General features: G+C 51.9%; 1 protein-coding gene across 1 annotated transcript in view; it reads left to right on the top strand.

Annotated features, from left to right (window-relative positions):
- The first annotated feature begins 1,379 nt into the window (after positions 1–1,379).
- The window catches only part of IQGAP3 (IQ motif containing GTPase activating protein 3), a 45,527-nt gene continuing 33,053 nt past the window's right edge, over positions 1,380–13,853 (top strand). Inside the window, exons 1-9 of the mRNA XM_037883354.2 lie at positions 1,380–1,502; positions 4,876–4,963; positions 5,820–5,976; positions 8,363–8,440; positions 9,197–9,273; positions 11,299–11,366; positions 12,216–12,329; positions 12,916–13,094; positions 13,555–13,642. Coding sequence (XP_037739282.1) covers positions 1,463–1,502; positions 4,876–4,963; positions 5,820–5,976; positions 8,363–8,440; positions 9,197–9,273; positions 11,299–11,366; positions 12,216–12,329; positions 12,916–13,094; positions 13,555–13,642 — 889 coding nt within the window. The 5' untranslated portion in view covers positions 1,380–1,462. The remainder of the gene's footprint in view (positions 1,503–4,875; positions 4,964–5,819; positions 5,977–8,362; positions 8,441–9,196; positions 9,274–11,298; positions 11,367–12,215; positions 12,330–12,915; positions 13,095–13,554; positions 13,643–13,853) is intronic.

Here is a 13,853-nt window from a genome sequence, read left to right as displayed (position 1 = left end):
AGAACAGAGGGGGCCCATGTTTCAGTTCTGTCCCTGCAAGCTTCTGAGTGGCCCCATGGGGCGCAGCATTAGTGACAGCTTTGAAGAATTAAGTGGCTGTGGCACCCTCTCATCCTTCCCATTTCACAGATGGGGAAACTGAGGCACAGAAAGGGGAAGAGAATTGCCCAAACTCACATAGTGAGTCAGTCCCAGAATCCAGGAGTCCTGACTCTCAAGTCCCCTGCTCTAGCCACTAGACCCCACTCTCCCACAGGTGGGGCTGGAACCCAGGAGTCCTGCTGCCCATTCTTCCTGCTCTAGCCGCTAGATCTGCTTCTTCTCTGTTGCTTTATATTAGGGGTGCAGATGTTAGAGGAGAGAGAGGTCTCTATTCCCCACTAATGTAAGGGCTGTTTTGCAGGGGACTCAAATGCCAGTGAGAGATGCAGTGGCAGCAGCTGCATTCTGCAAGCTGCTCCACCCGGCCTGCCCTGGAGAGACAGCCCCCCCATTCCCTACATGCTATGGGGCTACTGAGAGCAGGGGTTGGAACAGTCTCTTTGCCCCTTTCTAGCACTCCCCCCCCTCCCCTCCTCACACATCCTATGGGCCCCTGGCTGTGGTGCATGGGGCAGGGAGGTGCAGTGGGGAAAGGGGTAGATTTGGAGCCTGGTTTATGGAGCCAGGCAGCAGATGAGCCCCTGGGGGGGGGGGGTTGGGGACTGCAAAACTACCTCCACCCCCCAGGCTGTACCCAGTGCCCTGGGTACCCCCAAGCTGTGCCCCGGGACCGCCCTGTCCAGGGGAACCCCCCTGTGTCCAGGGGAACCCCCCCAGCTGTGCCTAGGGAACCCCTCTGTGTCCAGGGAAACCCCCAGCTGTGCCTAGGGAACCCCCCTGTGTCCAGGGGAACCCCCCAGCTGTGCCTAGGGAACCCCTCTGTGTCCAGGGAAACCCCCAGCTGTGCCCAGGGTACCCTCCTGTGTCCAGGGAAACCCCCAGCTGTGCCTAGGGAACCCCTCTGTGTCCAGGGAAACCCCCAGCTGTGCCCAGGGTACCCTCCTGTGTCCAGGGAAACCCCCAGCTGTGCCTAGGGAACCCCTCTGTGTCCAGGGAAACCCCCCCCAGCTGTGCCCAGGGTACCCTCCTGTGTCCAGGGAAACCCCCAGCTGTGCCTAGGGAACCCCCCTGTGTCCAGGGGAACTCCCCACCCCACTGTGTCCAGGGGATCCCCCCAGCTGTGCCCAGGGAACCCCCTGTGTCCAGGAGAACCCTCCCCCCCTTGGCAGCGCTCAGTGCCCAGGGAACCCCACTGTGCCCGGGGAACCCGTCCCCCTTTGTGCCCAGCCCCCCAGGACTACATCCCCCAGCCTCCCGCGCGGCGCAGCCACGTGTCCCGGAGCAGCTGGCGGGGGAGGACCGGAGGCGGCGGGAGATTCAAATCCCGACTCCCGAGCCGGGCGGAGCCGAGCGCCGCGGGATGGAGCCGGCGGCCGAGTCCGGGCCGGCCCGGGCGGGCTGTGAGTGAGACCGGGCGGGCAGGGGAGAGGCGGGCGGACGGACAGACAGACAGACAGACCGGAGCAGGGGGACAGACCGACAGAGGCGTGGGGCAGGGGAGGGGACAAGCAGCCAGGCTGATGGACGGGAGCAGTGGGGGGCTGTAGACAGGGATGAGGTGGAAGGGGACAGACAGGCCTGGGACAGACTGATGGACAGCACTTGTGGGGAGTTGCTGGAGGGGCAATGGGCAGACATTGGTGTGGGGCAGGGGAGGAGAGGGGACAAGAAGCCAGGCTGATGGACGGGAGCAGTGGGGGGCTGTAGACAGGGGTGGGGTGGAAGGGGACAGACAGACAGACAGGCCTGGGACAGACTGATGGACAGCAGTTGTGGGGAGTTGCTGGAGGGGCGACGGGCAGACATTGGCGTGGGGCAGGGGAGGAGAGGGGCCAAGCAGCCAGGCTGATGGACGGGAGCAGTGGGGGGCTGTAGACAGGGGTGGGGTGGAAGGGGACAGACAGACAGACAGGCCTGGGACAGACTGATGGACAGCAGTTGTGGGGAGTTGCTGGAGGGGCGATGGGCAGACATTGGTGTGGGGCAGGGGAGGAGAGGGGACGAGCAGCCAGGCTGATGGACGGGAGCAGTGGGGGGCTGTAGACAGGGGTGGGGTGGAAGGGGACAGACAGACAGACAGGCCTGGGGACAGACTGATGGACAGCAGTTGTGGGGAGTTGCTGGAGGGGCGAAGGGCAGACATTGGCGTGGGGCAGGGGAGGAGAGGGGACAAGCAGCCAGGCTGATGGACGGGGGGCAGACAGGAAGGGGTGTGGTGGAAGGGGCAGACAGACAGACAGACACAGGGGAGTGGCTGGTGGGTGCAGGCAGGTGGGGGCAGACAATGGGGTGGGGGAACCGATGGGTGTAGGGATCTGTGGTCCCGGCCCTAGGGCAGACAGGGGACAGGTCTGGGTGTGCAGGAGGGGGCAGACACACCGGTGGGGGAGGGACCAGTGACCTGACTGTAGACAGGGCACAGATAATCGGGGTGCTGCAGGGATTGGTGCCAGAGGATGGACAGGCAGGCTGGGATCCGGCAGAGAGGTGGGTTTGGACCAGCCAGCCCGTGGTGTGTGGACAGGGCTTGAGAGGGCTGACAGGATAAACAGCGTCCAGAATGGATAATCAGAAAGGAACCTGGGGGTGGGGGAAAGAGTGCTGGCCCTGAAATGGACAGACAGACTGACAGTTGCCAGTTAGGGTAGAGTTTGTGGGTCTTGTTGGGTGATTCCTGTCTCTCCTTAGAGTCAGGCGATGATCTAGTGGTCAGTCTAGAACTTGGGACACCCATGGTCAACTCCTTCCTCTGCCACATACCTCCTGTGTGACCTTGGGCAAGTCACTTAGTTGCTCTGAGCCTCCGTTTTCCCTATCTGTAAAATGGGGACAATAGCACTCTATGGGGGTGATGAGGGAATAAGTATTGTGAGGTGCTTGGATACTATGGAAACGGGGCCAAAAAGAGAGGAGCGTTGGGGTGGGGTAATATTTTGTGGGTAGGATGTCCATGAGGGCAGAGCCCTTTCAGATGGTAGCCAATACACAGCAGGAGCCAGGAGATGGGGGGGGGGGAAGGGCTAGCAAGATTTCTAGGGCATATGGCAAAACCCTGACCTTAGAGTGTGTGTGTGTGTCTGATTTTGTCTCTGGGAAGATTTGAACACACAAGACGTGTGTGAATGCAAAAAATACAAATCTGGCTGAAGACATTTTAAATATGACCTATGGACTGAGTACAACAGGGACTTGTTAACCCAGCTCACGCGCTCTCTTTTGGCTGGCCATGCAGCGAGGGAAGGGAAAACCAGATCTGTTTACATGTAAAAAAGAAAGTAGCCAGCCAGAGCACAGTAGCCGTTAGATGGAAAGGGTTATTAAGTCATGTGATAGTCCTTCCCCCTTCTAGCAATGTACAACTGTTCTCTGCAGTGTGGGCATTGCCTCACCCAGCTTGTGATTTATAACCCTAGATGACGTCACTAAATACATCAGAGGGATAAATATCAGGGAGGGAGAGGAATTATTTAAACTCAGTACCAATGTGGACACAAGAACAAATGGATATAAACTGGCCATGAGGAAGTTTAGACTTGAAATTAGATGAAGGTTTCTAACCATCAGAGGAGTGAAGTTCTGGAACAGCCTCCCAAGAGGAGTGGAGGCAAAAGACATATCTGGCTTCAAGACTAAGCTTGATAAGTTTATGGAAGGGATGGTATGATGGGATAGCCTAATTTTGGCAATTAATTGATCTTCGACTATTAGCGGTAAATATGCCCAATGGCCTGTGATGGGACACTAGTTAGGGTGGGATCTGAGCTACTACAGAGAATTCTTTCCTGGGTGTCTGGCTGGTGAATCTTGCCCACATGCGCAGGGTTTAGCTCATCACCATATTTGGGGTCAGGAAGGAATTTTCCTCCAGGGCAGATTGGTAGAGGCCGTGGGGGTTTTTTGCCTTCCTCTGCAGCGTGCGGCACGGGTCACTTGCTGGAGGATTCTCTGCACCTCAAAGTCTTTAAACCACGAGTTGAGGACTTCAGTAGCTCAGACATAGGTCAGGGGTTTGTTACAGGAGTGGGTGGGTGAGATTCGGTGGCCTGCGCTATGCAGCAGGTCAGACTAGATGATCATAATGGTCCCTTCTGACTTTAAAGTCCATGAGTTGGTATTTTCCATGGTGGGGATAGAAGCTTGTTGCTTTTAATTTCTGCTAACACTCAGCGAGGCAGGACATGGGACTGGGGCAGAGTGTGCTGCTGTGGCCACCAAAACATAAAATTCATACTGTTGTTGATATTAAAAAGTAATTTTGCATAAATTTTGCATAAATCTAAGAGCTGAAATGGGAGAGTGCGGTTAGAAAACCATATTTAAAAACTCTGATTTTTGGCAAACGCCTTTTGCTTATTCGCAAAAAGAAAAGGAGGACTTGTGGCACCTTAGAGACTAACCAATTTATTTGAGCATAAGCTTTCGTGAGCTACAGCTCACTTCATCGGATGCAGCCTTTTCTTTTTGCGAATACAGACTAACACGGCTGTTACTCTGAAACCTTTTGCTTATTGCAACCGACAGTTTTAAAAAATTGTCCTTCACCACCAATGCTGTGGCTCTGTCTTGCATTTCCAGTGGTACAAAATATGTGCTAAAAACAACGCAGGAGATGCTGAGAGGCTGCTGGCATTGGAAATCCGGGGAATATTTTTACTAAGTTTTATGAAATCTTAATTGAAATATTTTAATTTAAATTATGATGATGATTATTTTTAACAAAACCTAAACTCTTGTCTGCGCTTGACCTGGCATCGTCTCTCTTGAATTGTCCAGATGAGCGTCTCACTGCCGATGAGATGGATGAGCAGAGGAGACAGAATGTCGCCTATCAATATCTCTGTCGCTTAGAGGAAGCGAAACGGTGAGAGAGCATTCCAATAGGACTGATTAATTAGAGGGGCCCTGTCAGGGTTATATTGACCTAGCTTAACTGTCTCCTGTATAACAGGTTTTGCCTTCTAAATCAAACACCAGTTGGGACTTCTGAAATTACTCCTTGAGGAGTCTGGATCTTAAAACACCATTTCCCCCAATGTTGGCATGCATGGGCTGATCTGTGTTTCTTCACAAGTGGGTTGTGACCCCGGGGGGAGGGGGGGAGGGACATGAAAGGCAATGGGGGTGGGGGGAGTCGGGAGGAGTAACTGAAAACTACTTACAATCTAAAGCAAAGACAATCTTGCGCACCCTGACCCTTCAAGGTTGTCTTTGCTGTCAGTCTCTCAAAACACACACACACACACACCAACTACATAGGCTTATAGCTATCAACAATGCCTTTTTTTTACTCTGACTTTTATAATAAATGTAAAGGCGGGGAATGACACTTCTTTTTGTCTGTGAATGAAGGGTGGCCAGCCTGACAAGCCGGAGGCAGCGTTGTTAGACTACCAGCAAACAATAAGTGGAAGCAAAGGGCTTTGAGCATGGGCTCAGGGGCAAGTAGATTTTAGTCCTGACTGCTGCCCTTTCCACTTTGTGCCTTGCTGTCTCCTGTCTGTAAAATGCAGAAACCCAGGAGGAAAAAGCACTATTTGAACAGATGCAAAATATTTTCATCACTACACATCTCAGTACCCTGAAGCCCAACCCCGTGGCTATGCTGTGTCTGGAATGCCCCGTAGGGTTGGTGGGAGACCTGCACTTGACATGGTAGCAGCATACTGGTCTTGTAAAAACAACGGTCTCCGTAACTGGTTTTCCGTCTTTTGTGCCAGATGGATGGAGGCTTGTTTGAATGAGGAGCTGGCCTCCCCTACAGAGCTGGAGGAGAGCTTACGGAACGGGGTCATCCTCGCCAAGCTGGGACACTGCTTTGCACCAGACGTTGTCCCGCTGAAAAAAATTTATGACCGTGAGCAGATGCGCTACAAGGTAAAGGAGTCGGGTGAAGAGATTTGCTTGGGTTAGAGGGAATAAGTTTGAGATTAGGACTTCGGAGACCAGGGTTCCAGTCCTGGCTCGTTGTCTGGCTTTGGGCAAATACCTTAAGCTGCTGGCACCTACAACGTCAACTGGAGCTGACGGGACCTGCAGTAGCTCAGCACTTGTGCAAACCAGATCCTCTTTGAAGGAAATGCTGGAAGTGAAACTGATCAGAGGCATGAATGAAACTGACCATCCTACGTTCACTTAATAATCTGAATAAAATCCATCCCCTGCAAATTAAATGGGGGTGTTGTGAGGGTTAATTAGTGCCCATCCAGCTCTCTCAAGTGCTGGGTAGCATTCTCAACCCATGTAGAGGAGGTATAGATCAGTAGAAGACCATTTCTCTGCATATCAGGAGATCCCTGGTTGAAATCTACGTGTTGCCATGACAGATTTTGAGATGCTCAACTACTGTGGTGACGGGTGGCAGAATAACACCCTTCAGAAATGCTGGCTGGGTGGCTCACCTGGATAACCGCATGTGGTGATGCAAGGACGCGCTATATCGGAAGACTTCAGAGCTTATCGCTCTGTCTCGCTTGTATAAGGCAGAAATTTACCCTTCAAAGAGGCCACTGCAGAGGCTAATGAGCCGCTTAAATCTTCAAATTGGGGCTTTAAAATCTTTACGCCTGGGATTTTCAAAAGCCGGCCATGTTGGCCTAACTCGGCACCCGTTCAAGTCAATGGGAGTTTTACTGCTGATGAAAATCCCACCTTACGCACATCGGCATTTTTGCTAGCTTTCTGTAACGGGGCAAATTTCAACCCATTCATGCATAGAAGACTTTACATTGCCAGAGCGCTGTAAAAAGCCAGGAGGAGCTTGGCATGAATGAGAATTAAGGCCCCTAATAGGTTTAACCTAAATCCACTCTGCTAGGTCCAACGACTTTCTCTTAAATGCTCAATTTCTCTTAACACAGCAACATTTTAGCCACAGTATGCAACTGGCATGAGAGATTCTGCCTGTGTTGGACGTGTGACAGGTTTGTTATACGTGACCTAAAATGGAATTTATTTACTATAGCAATTTATTTCTTTGCTGACACAGCAGCATGTGGGTTCCATCCCCCTTTTTGTAATCTTCCATCCCTGCTGCTTATTAAATCTCTGCACCTTGTTCCAGATGCATGGCATGAATGGGAATCAAGGCAGGAAAAAAGACTCCTTTTTAAAGGTTGTTGGTGATTCATTCTAGACCATGAGGTCCTTTGAAGTCCCCTTCTATTTCCAACACATCAAAGACTGTCTTGGATGAATGCAGCCTATGTGTCTGTTTCTGATCTGTAATGTGATGGTGCATAAAACATAAGGAATCCAGAGCTGTAGGGGCCGATCCTGTTCCTGTTGAAGTCAATGGGAAAATCTTTATTGGGCGGATGCTTTTGAATCAGTTCATATCCTCTTAGATTAACTAACCCTACTGCATGAATGAAGGCTCTCATTTCGCAAAGAGTTAAGCATGTGATTAATTTGACTCATGTGAGAGTTATTCAGGTGTGTAAGGCCCTGGAAGATCTGGCCCTATATGAATGTTTGTAAAATTATTTGAAAAGCAGAACATTTAAAAAGAAAATGAAATTAACTAACGAAAGCCTTGTCACGTTAGTTTCCGATCCCGCAGCAACCGATCGGTTGATTTTACTGGGTTATTTGCTGTGCTTAAAGTTAAGCTCTTTTGGGGGTAGGGACTATTGTTATCTTTTTGTTCTGTGTTTGTACAGTGCCTAGCACACCTGGTCCTTGACTGAAGCTCTGTGCGCTACTACAGTACGTACAAACAAATAAGTCTTTGCAGGATTGGGGCCTTCACTTGATTTGATGCGTTTCGGCATGAATAAGGAATCCTTTAAATTCTAGGTGGTGGTATTGGTGTCTGCTGCAAGATCTGTCTGATTCCCCTGTGGCTCTCAAATGGCTCTTGTGCCAAATCTTGGCTATGCTGCGTCTATGGGTGAGCTGAGCGCCGCGTGAAACTGGCGTGGCATCAGCCTCTCCTGCGTCAAAGGTGGATGGATGGTTCTCGTTTTTTTGGGGAGGGGGGGCATGATCTGATGCTTCTGACAGAGAGCTTGCTCCAGACCCTGACAATGCAGAGCTGACTGTCAATCCGGGTCACCGCTGCATTGTTCGTGGCCTGTGCTGGCTTCAACGGGTTTGGGAGAACTAGATGTAGCTGGTGCCTTCGGTTCAGTGTCCAGGAACAGCTGCGTCAACGGAAGGCACAAGAAACCCCCTAGTGGGCAACAACGGCATAACGCACCCATAAGGGAAGGGTCATTCTAACCCTTGTTTAATCTCTCCTCTCTTTTTTTTTTTTTTCCAGGCAACTGGACTTCATTTTCGACACACGGATAATATCAACCACTGGCGCGACGCCATGACTCGCCTGGGGCTTCCTACGGTAATGTATTTGCGTCAGCGTGTCTGGGCCAAAAGCAGAGCCCGGAAAAGATGAGACGCCCTCTCTGCTTTGATAAAAACACAGAGCCCCTTCGTGTAAGTGGGAGCCACTCGAGTGACTCCACCCAGCCGGATGTACCATCAACACCTTGTGGAGTCAAAGGCAGCTGGTCAAGCTAATCAAACCTTCATTTGAAACCCCGTGGATGTGAAGGAACCTTCCTTTGTCTCTTGCACAACAGGGGCGTAAGACTTTCTAGGGTGCAGTGAGGTCTGCATGTGCGATCCCTTCTCCATCTGTGAATTGCAGTGACCTGAGATGAAAGTCGTGGAAGGAGCGGGCATTAAGGGGTTGCTGCATTCATAGTAGAAGACTAGACAGCTGTACAATCCTGCCAGACGCTCGACAGAGTGGCCTGTTGAGTCGCGTTCTCACCTGGGGACCATGTGGAAGCTGCTCCCAACACGGATCAGCATTGGCGCTCTGTGTCAGCAAAGACTGTAACAATAATCCCTAGTGCTTCTCAGCTTCAGGTCTTCAAAGCACTTTACAAAGGAGGTCGGTATCACTGTCCCCATTTTACAGATGGGGAAACTGAGAGGCAGGTCAGGGTCACCCAGTAGGTCAGGGCAGAACAGGGAATCAAACCCAGGTCTTTTAAGTCTCCAGCCCATAACTAGCCCCTTGGCTATACTGTGCTGTTAAATAGTTAAAGTTAATTGGCATTTACATGGGTACTGTCTGTATTGCCAACAGATCTTTCACCCAGAGACAACGGACATCTACGACAAGAAGAACATGCCACGGGTGGTCTATTGCATTCATGCTTTGAGGTTAGTGAGAAATCCAGGATGTAACGTGTAAAAGGGTTGCATCTCTCTGGGATTATAGGTAGGGCTCTACCAAATTCACGGTCCACTTTGGTCAATTTCATGGTCACAGGATTTAAAAAATTGTAAATTTCATGATTTCAGCTATTTAATCTTGAAATTTCATGGTATTCTAATTGTAGGGGTCCTGACCCAAAAAGGAGTTGTTGGGGTGGGATGGGGGTCCCCAGGTTATTGTGTGTGTGTGTGTGGGGGTTTGCGGTACTGCTACCCTTACTTCTGCGCCGCTGCGGGTGGCGGCGCGGCCTTCAGAGCTGGGCAGCTAGAGAGCGGCGGCTGCTGGCCAGGAGCCCAGCTCTGAGGCAGAGCTGTCGCCAGCAGCAGCGCAGAAGTAAGGATGGCAATACCCTACCGTGCCATCCTATTGCCACCCTGGCTTCTGTGCTGCGGACTGCAGAGCTGGGCCCTCAGCAGCCGCCGCCGCTCTCCAGCCACCCAGCTCTGAAGGCAGCGCAGAGTAAACATGGCAATACCACGGCTCCCCTAAAATAACCTTGCGACCCTCCCTCCCCTGCAACTCCCTTTTGGGGCAGAACCCCCAACTTGAGAAACGCTGGTCTCCTGCATGAAATTTGTATAGTCTAGGGTAAAAGCACACAGAAGACCAGATTGCACTGTGGGAGACCAGACTGCACGGTCCGTGATGCGTTTTTCATGGCCGTGAATTTGGTAGGGCCCTAGTTATAGGAACTGAGGGGTCTTTTGCCTGTAGATTTTAACCAATGATACTTGCGCCCTCTGGTGGCCATTGTATGTTTATGTCCTGAGGCCAGTAATTCTCAGATTTGGGTCCCGATCCTTTAACTCCATGTCTGACAGACTCCCCCCACGCATGTCAAGTGAGGGCACGTATGTGTGTCTGTGGGATCTGCGTGACTGGATTGAGATTATCCAATTCTATGCTTAGGTCCCCTGGCCTTTTTAAAATTTGTTCCCCAGAGGTGTTTTGCAGCAGCGGGGGGGGGGCTCAGTGCCTCTGACAATCTGGCCACTTACCCTAGGTGCCCATTCATAGGCGCCCACGTTTGCGAATATTGGGCCTAGGTTTTGAAACGCACACGGAGAGGCCTGCCACAGACTCTAAATGCCGTGACAAAATGTTATAAATACAATCCATGCAAAATACGGGGTGGGGGGACCCGCTGCTGATCTCACCGAATCCCATCTCCTGTGGAGGGCCCTTTAAAAATAAAATACTCTGTTGCTAAGTCCCCTTCGTCCCACACAAATGCACATAAAGAGAGGCTTTGCCACATGCCCGTAAAGCCATTGGGTCTAGGCTGTTTCAGAGCAGAAGGGTGGAGTGATCATAGAATAACAGGGTTGGAAGGGACCTCAGGAGGTCATCTAGTCCAACCCCCTGCTGAAAGCAGGACCGGTCCCCAATTTTTGCCCCAAATGGCCCCCTCAAGGATTGAACTCTCAACCCTGGGTTTAGCAGGCCAATGCTCAAACCACTGAGCTATCCCTTCCCCCAAAGCCAAGGGGAGAACACCCTGACAGCGGCTCCCCTCCCTTTTAAGCCAAGGGGGGTTCTGATTGAACACATGTGACTGGCAGAGGGAGGGAGAGATGGGGTCCAGTTTATTTAGCGCTTCCGGGGTCCAAGCAACCACCTCCATCTCTCTGGAAGGCAGCAGAGAGCTAGTCTGAGTCACAGAGTGCTGGTGTCTATGCTTTACAAGGGGGTATCCTCCCTGTTTCTTAGATGGGGAAACTGAGGCACAGGGAAGGGGTGTGACTTGCCTGAGGTCATACAGCAAGCCAGTCACAGAGCTGGCATTGTAGAACTTTGATCTCCCAGTTCTGTGTTCTAATGACCAGAACACAGAGCTTACTGTGTCTTATACTGTAGGGATTAAAAACCCCATAGTGTGTGTGTGTGTGTGTGTGTGTGTGTTACCATGTGTCAGGAAAAAATTGAATTGTTAAATTCATCCATGAAGTGTGTTTGTTTTAAATTTTCAGTTTATACTTGTTTAAGCTGGGGCTGGCTCCGCAGATCCAGGATTTATACGGGAAAGTGAACTTTACAGGTATGGGATGGTAAAGGACAAATCTGGGCTAGTTCCTGGGGGTTTCCTTGTTAAATCCAGCCGATCTATATTTACTGCTTGTATCTCTGGAATTGTTCTGCAGAAGGGACGCTTCAGCGGGCTTTTTATTTATAAGAAGCTTTGTTTAAGCTGAGATAGAAAAAAAGTCAATTCTTCTATCTCAGTAGCTAACTAAGGAGATCAGTGGCCTGCTGTGCCAGGTGCTGTACATACACATGTTAAGAGACTGTTCCTGCCCTGAACTATCTAAATAGACATGATGGACAAAGGGTGGGAGAGAAAATAGAAGCCCAGGGAGGGGAAGTGACTTGCCCAAGGTCACAGGGTAGATCAGTGGCAAAAGTGGGAATAAAATCCAGGTGTCCTGACTCCAGTCCAGTCCTACCCACTGGACCACACTGTCTCATTTGAGAGACTGGCTCCCTGTATGTGCCCAATTCAGCCCTGTTGACGTTAGAGACAGAAACACATGCTGCTGCTGGCTCCCTTAGCTCTGTTAGGTTTTCCCTTTTGAGACACTGAATGTCTTTTTACCGTATGGCCCTGGTTCTGCACTGGAGCCCTGTGCCCACGTACAGCTCCAGGGAAGCCTGTGGTACTGTACAGGGGGCTCCTGGCGCAGATCAAATTGGCTGATGTCCATTGACATCACCTGCCATTTAGGGTGGGGGTTAAGTCTGTGTACAGTGCCTGGCATCCCCTGTGCCCATTCCTGCCTGGGGCCTCTGCTTGCCATCCTCCTGGTAAATAGAAACGTCAGAAGGGCGTCTGGTGCCGGCCCCGGACCAAACAGGCGTGTATTTGCTGACTTGGCTTGCTCTGTTCCAGAGGAGGAAATTAACAACATGAAGCGGGAGCTGGAGAAATACGGCCTCCAGATGCCGGCCTTCAGCAAGATCGGTGGGATTCTCGCCAGCGAGCTCTCAGTGGATGAAGCAGCAGGTGATTTTACTCCCTAGGATAAAGGCTGACAGTGTTTTTTCCTGTAGCGGTGCTCGGATGAGTCCCTCCCTGCAGTCTTTTGGCTTAATCCAGCGCTGTGACCCCTGAATGTGTCTGGCCCCTTTACAGGTCGGTCTAGGTCCAGCTCCGCTCGAACCACAGGGCTAATGGTTGCCAAGGGAGAGTCAGGTGCATGCTGTTTAGACCCCCGACTCCAGGAGAGTGGATCCCAGCTGTGGATCACAACCTTGCCTCCAGTCCGGGAGAGGGGTGGGACCCGTCGGCATCTCTCATTAGCTACCTTGGGCACCTCCCTGCCTAGCGCGCTGGCTTTTGTGGATCCCGTTCCCAGGCGCCCCTCTCTCCCCTTGCAGCGTGTAGAGAGCAACCACCTAACCCAGGGTTTGTGGATTCTGGTGACTTTTCTTTCAAGCCCCCGGAAAGCCAGGAGTTGCAACGCTGTGTCACTGTGTAGATCCGGGCCACCGATAAATAGACTCAAATCCTGTCGCTCCAGCCTCTGGCTCCCCGTCTGCCCACCCAATGGTTTTACGTGTCTGTCTCTTTCTTGCCACGGCTGCTGTAGTCCACGCCGCCGTCCTCGCCATCAACGAAGCTGTGGAGAGGGGGGTGGTGGAGGAGACCATGGCGGCCCTGGGCAATCCCAGCGCCGTGCTGCTCAATTTGCGAGAGAACCTTGCCGCCGTCTACCAGGAGATGCTGTACCAGGTGAAGATGGAGAAAGCTGGCAATGCCAGGAACCGGGTAAGGGCAGAGCACGCGGTGAAAGGAGAAGCTCCGTTACCCGCTGGTAGCAGTAGGCTCTTATCCTGTATGTGGACCACGGCGGTGCGATGTGCATCATGATCAGGGGATGCTCCTCGCGCTTTGATGCCTAAAGTTCAGGGCTTGAGTCGTCTTCGAAGTGGATCGAGGGAAAACGCAGGGTGGATTTCTCTGCAGCCAGGAAAGGAAGTGGGCCGGATCCTCCAGGAGCGCTGACCTGGCCACAGGAGGAACGCTGGGTGGGTGGAGCTGGTGGATAGAGGGGTGCAGTTGGAGAAAAGGAGTGTGCTCCTGTACTCTCCTCTAGCAGCTGTCAGCAGCCAGGGCTAGCTGCAGCAGCCTTTGGGGTGCGGGGCCGAGTCTTTCTGGCATGCTCGGAGGTAGCACAATGCGTCTAGGCCAAGATATGCAATGATGGGTGGCTTCTCCCTCTTCTTAGTACCTGCAGGAGAGCCTGGAAAGCGAGGATATTTACGACCGGTGTCTGACTCAGGCTGAAATACAAGGGAACATCAACAAAGTCAACGGTGAGCAAAGCAACCCCCCTCGAGAGCTGCTGGAGTGGAAATGCTGCTTACTGAGCACGTCCCCTTGCCATGGGAGATCTGCCCGACGCTAAGTAACTCTCCCAAAAGGCTTTGTTTCAGGCTGGGTTCATTAGTGGGGGCATGGCCTCTGCTCTGGTTGTGCTCAGGAGCCATAGGCAGGGAATCTCTCCCTCCCCATTATGGGGCAAAG

Source organism: Chelonia mydas, chromosome 24 (assembly GCF_015237465.2).
Source record: "Chelonia mydas isolate rCheMyd1 chromosome 24, rCheMyd1.pri.v2, whole genome shotgun sequence".
In the NCBI taxonomy this organism is placed as follows: Eukaryota; Metazoa; Chordata; order Testudines; family Cheloniidae; genus Chelonia; species Chelonia mydas.
Note: the sequence above shows the minus strand (reverse complement) of the source record. Positions and strands in the feature narration are given on the sequence as shown.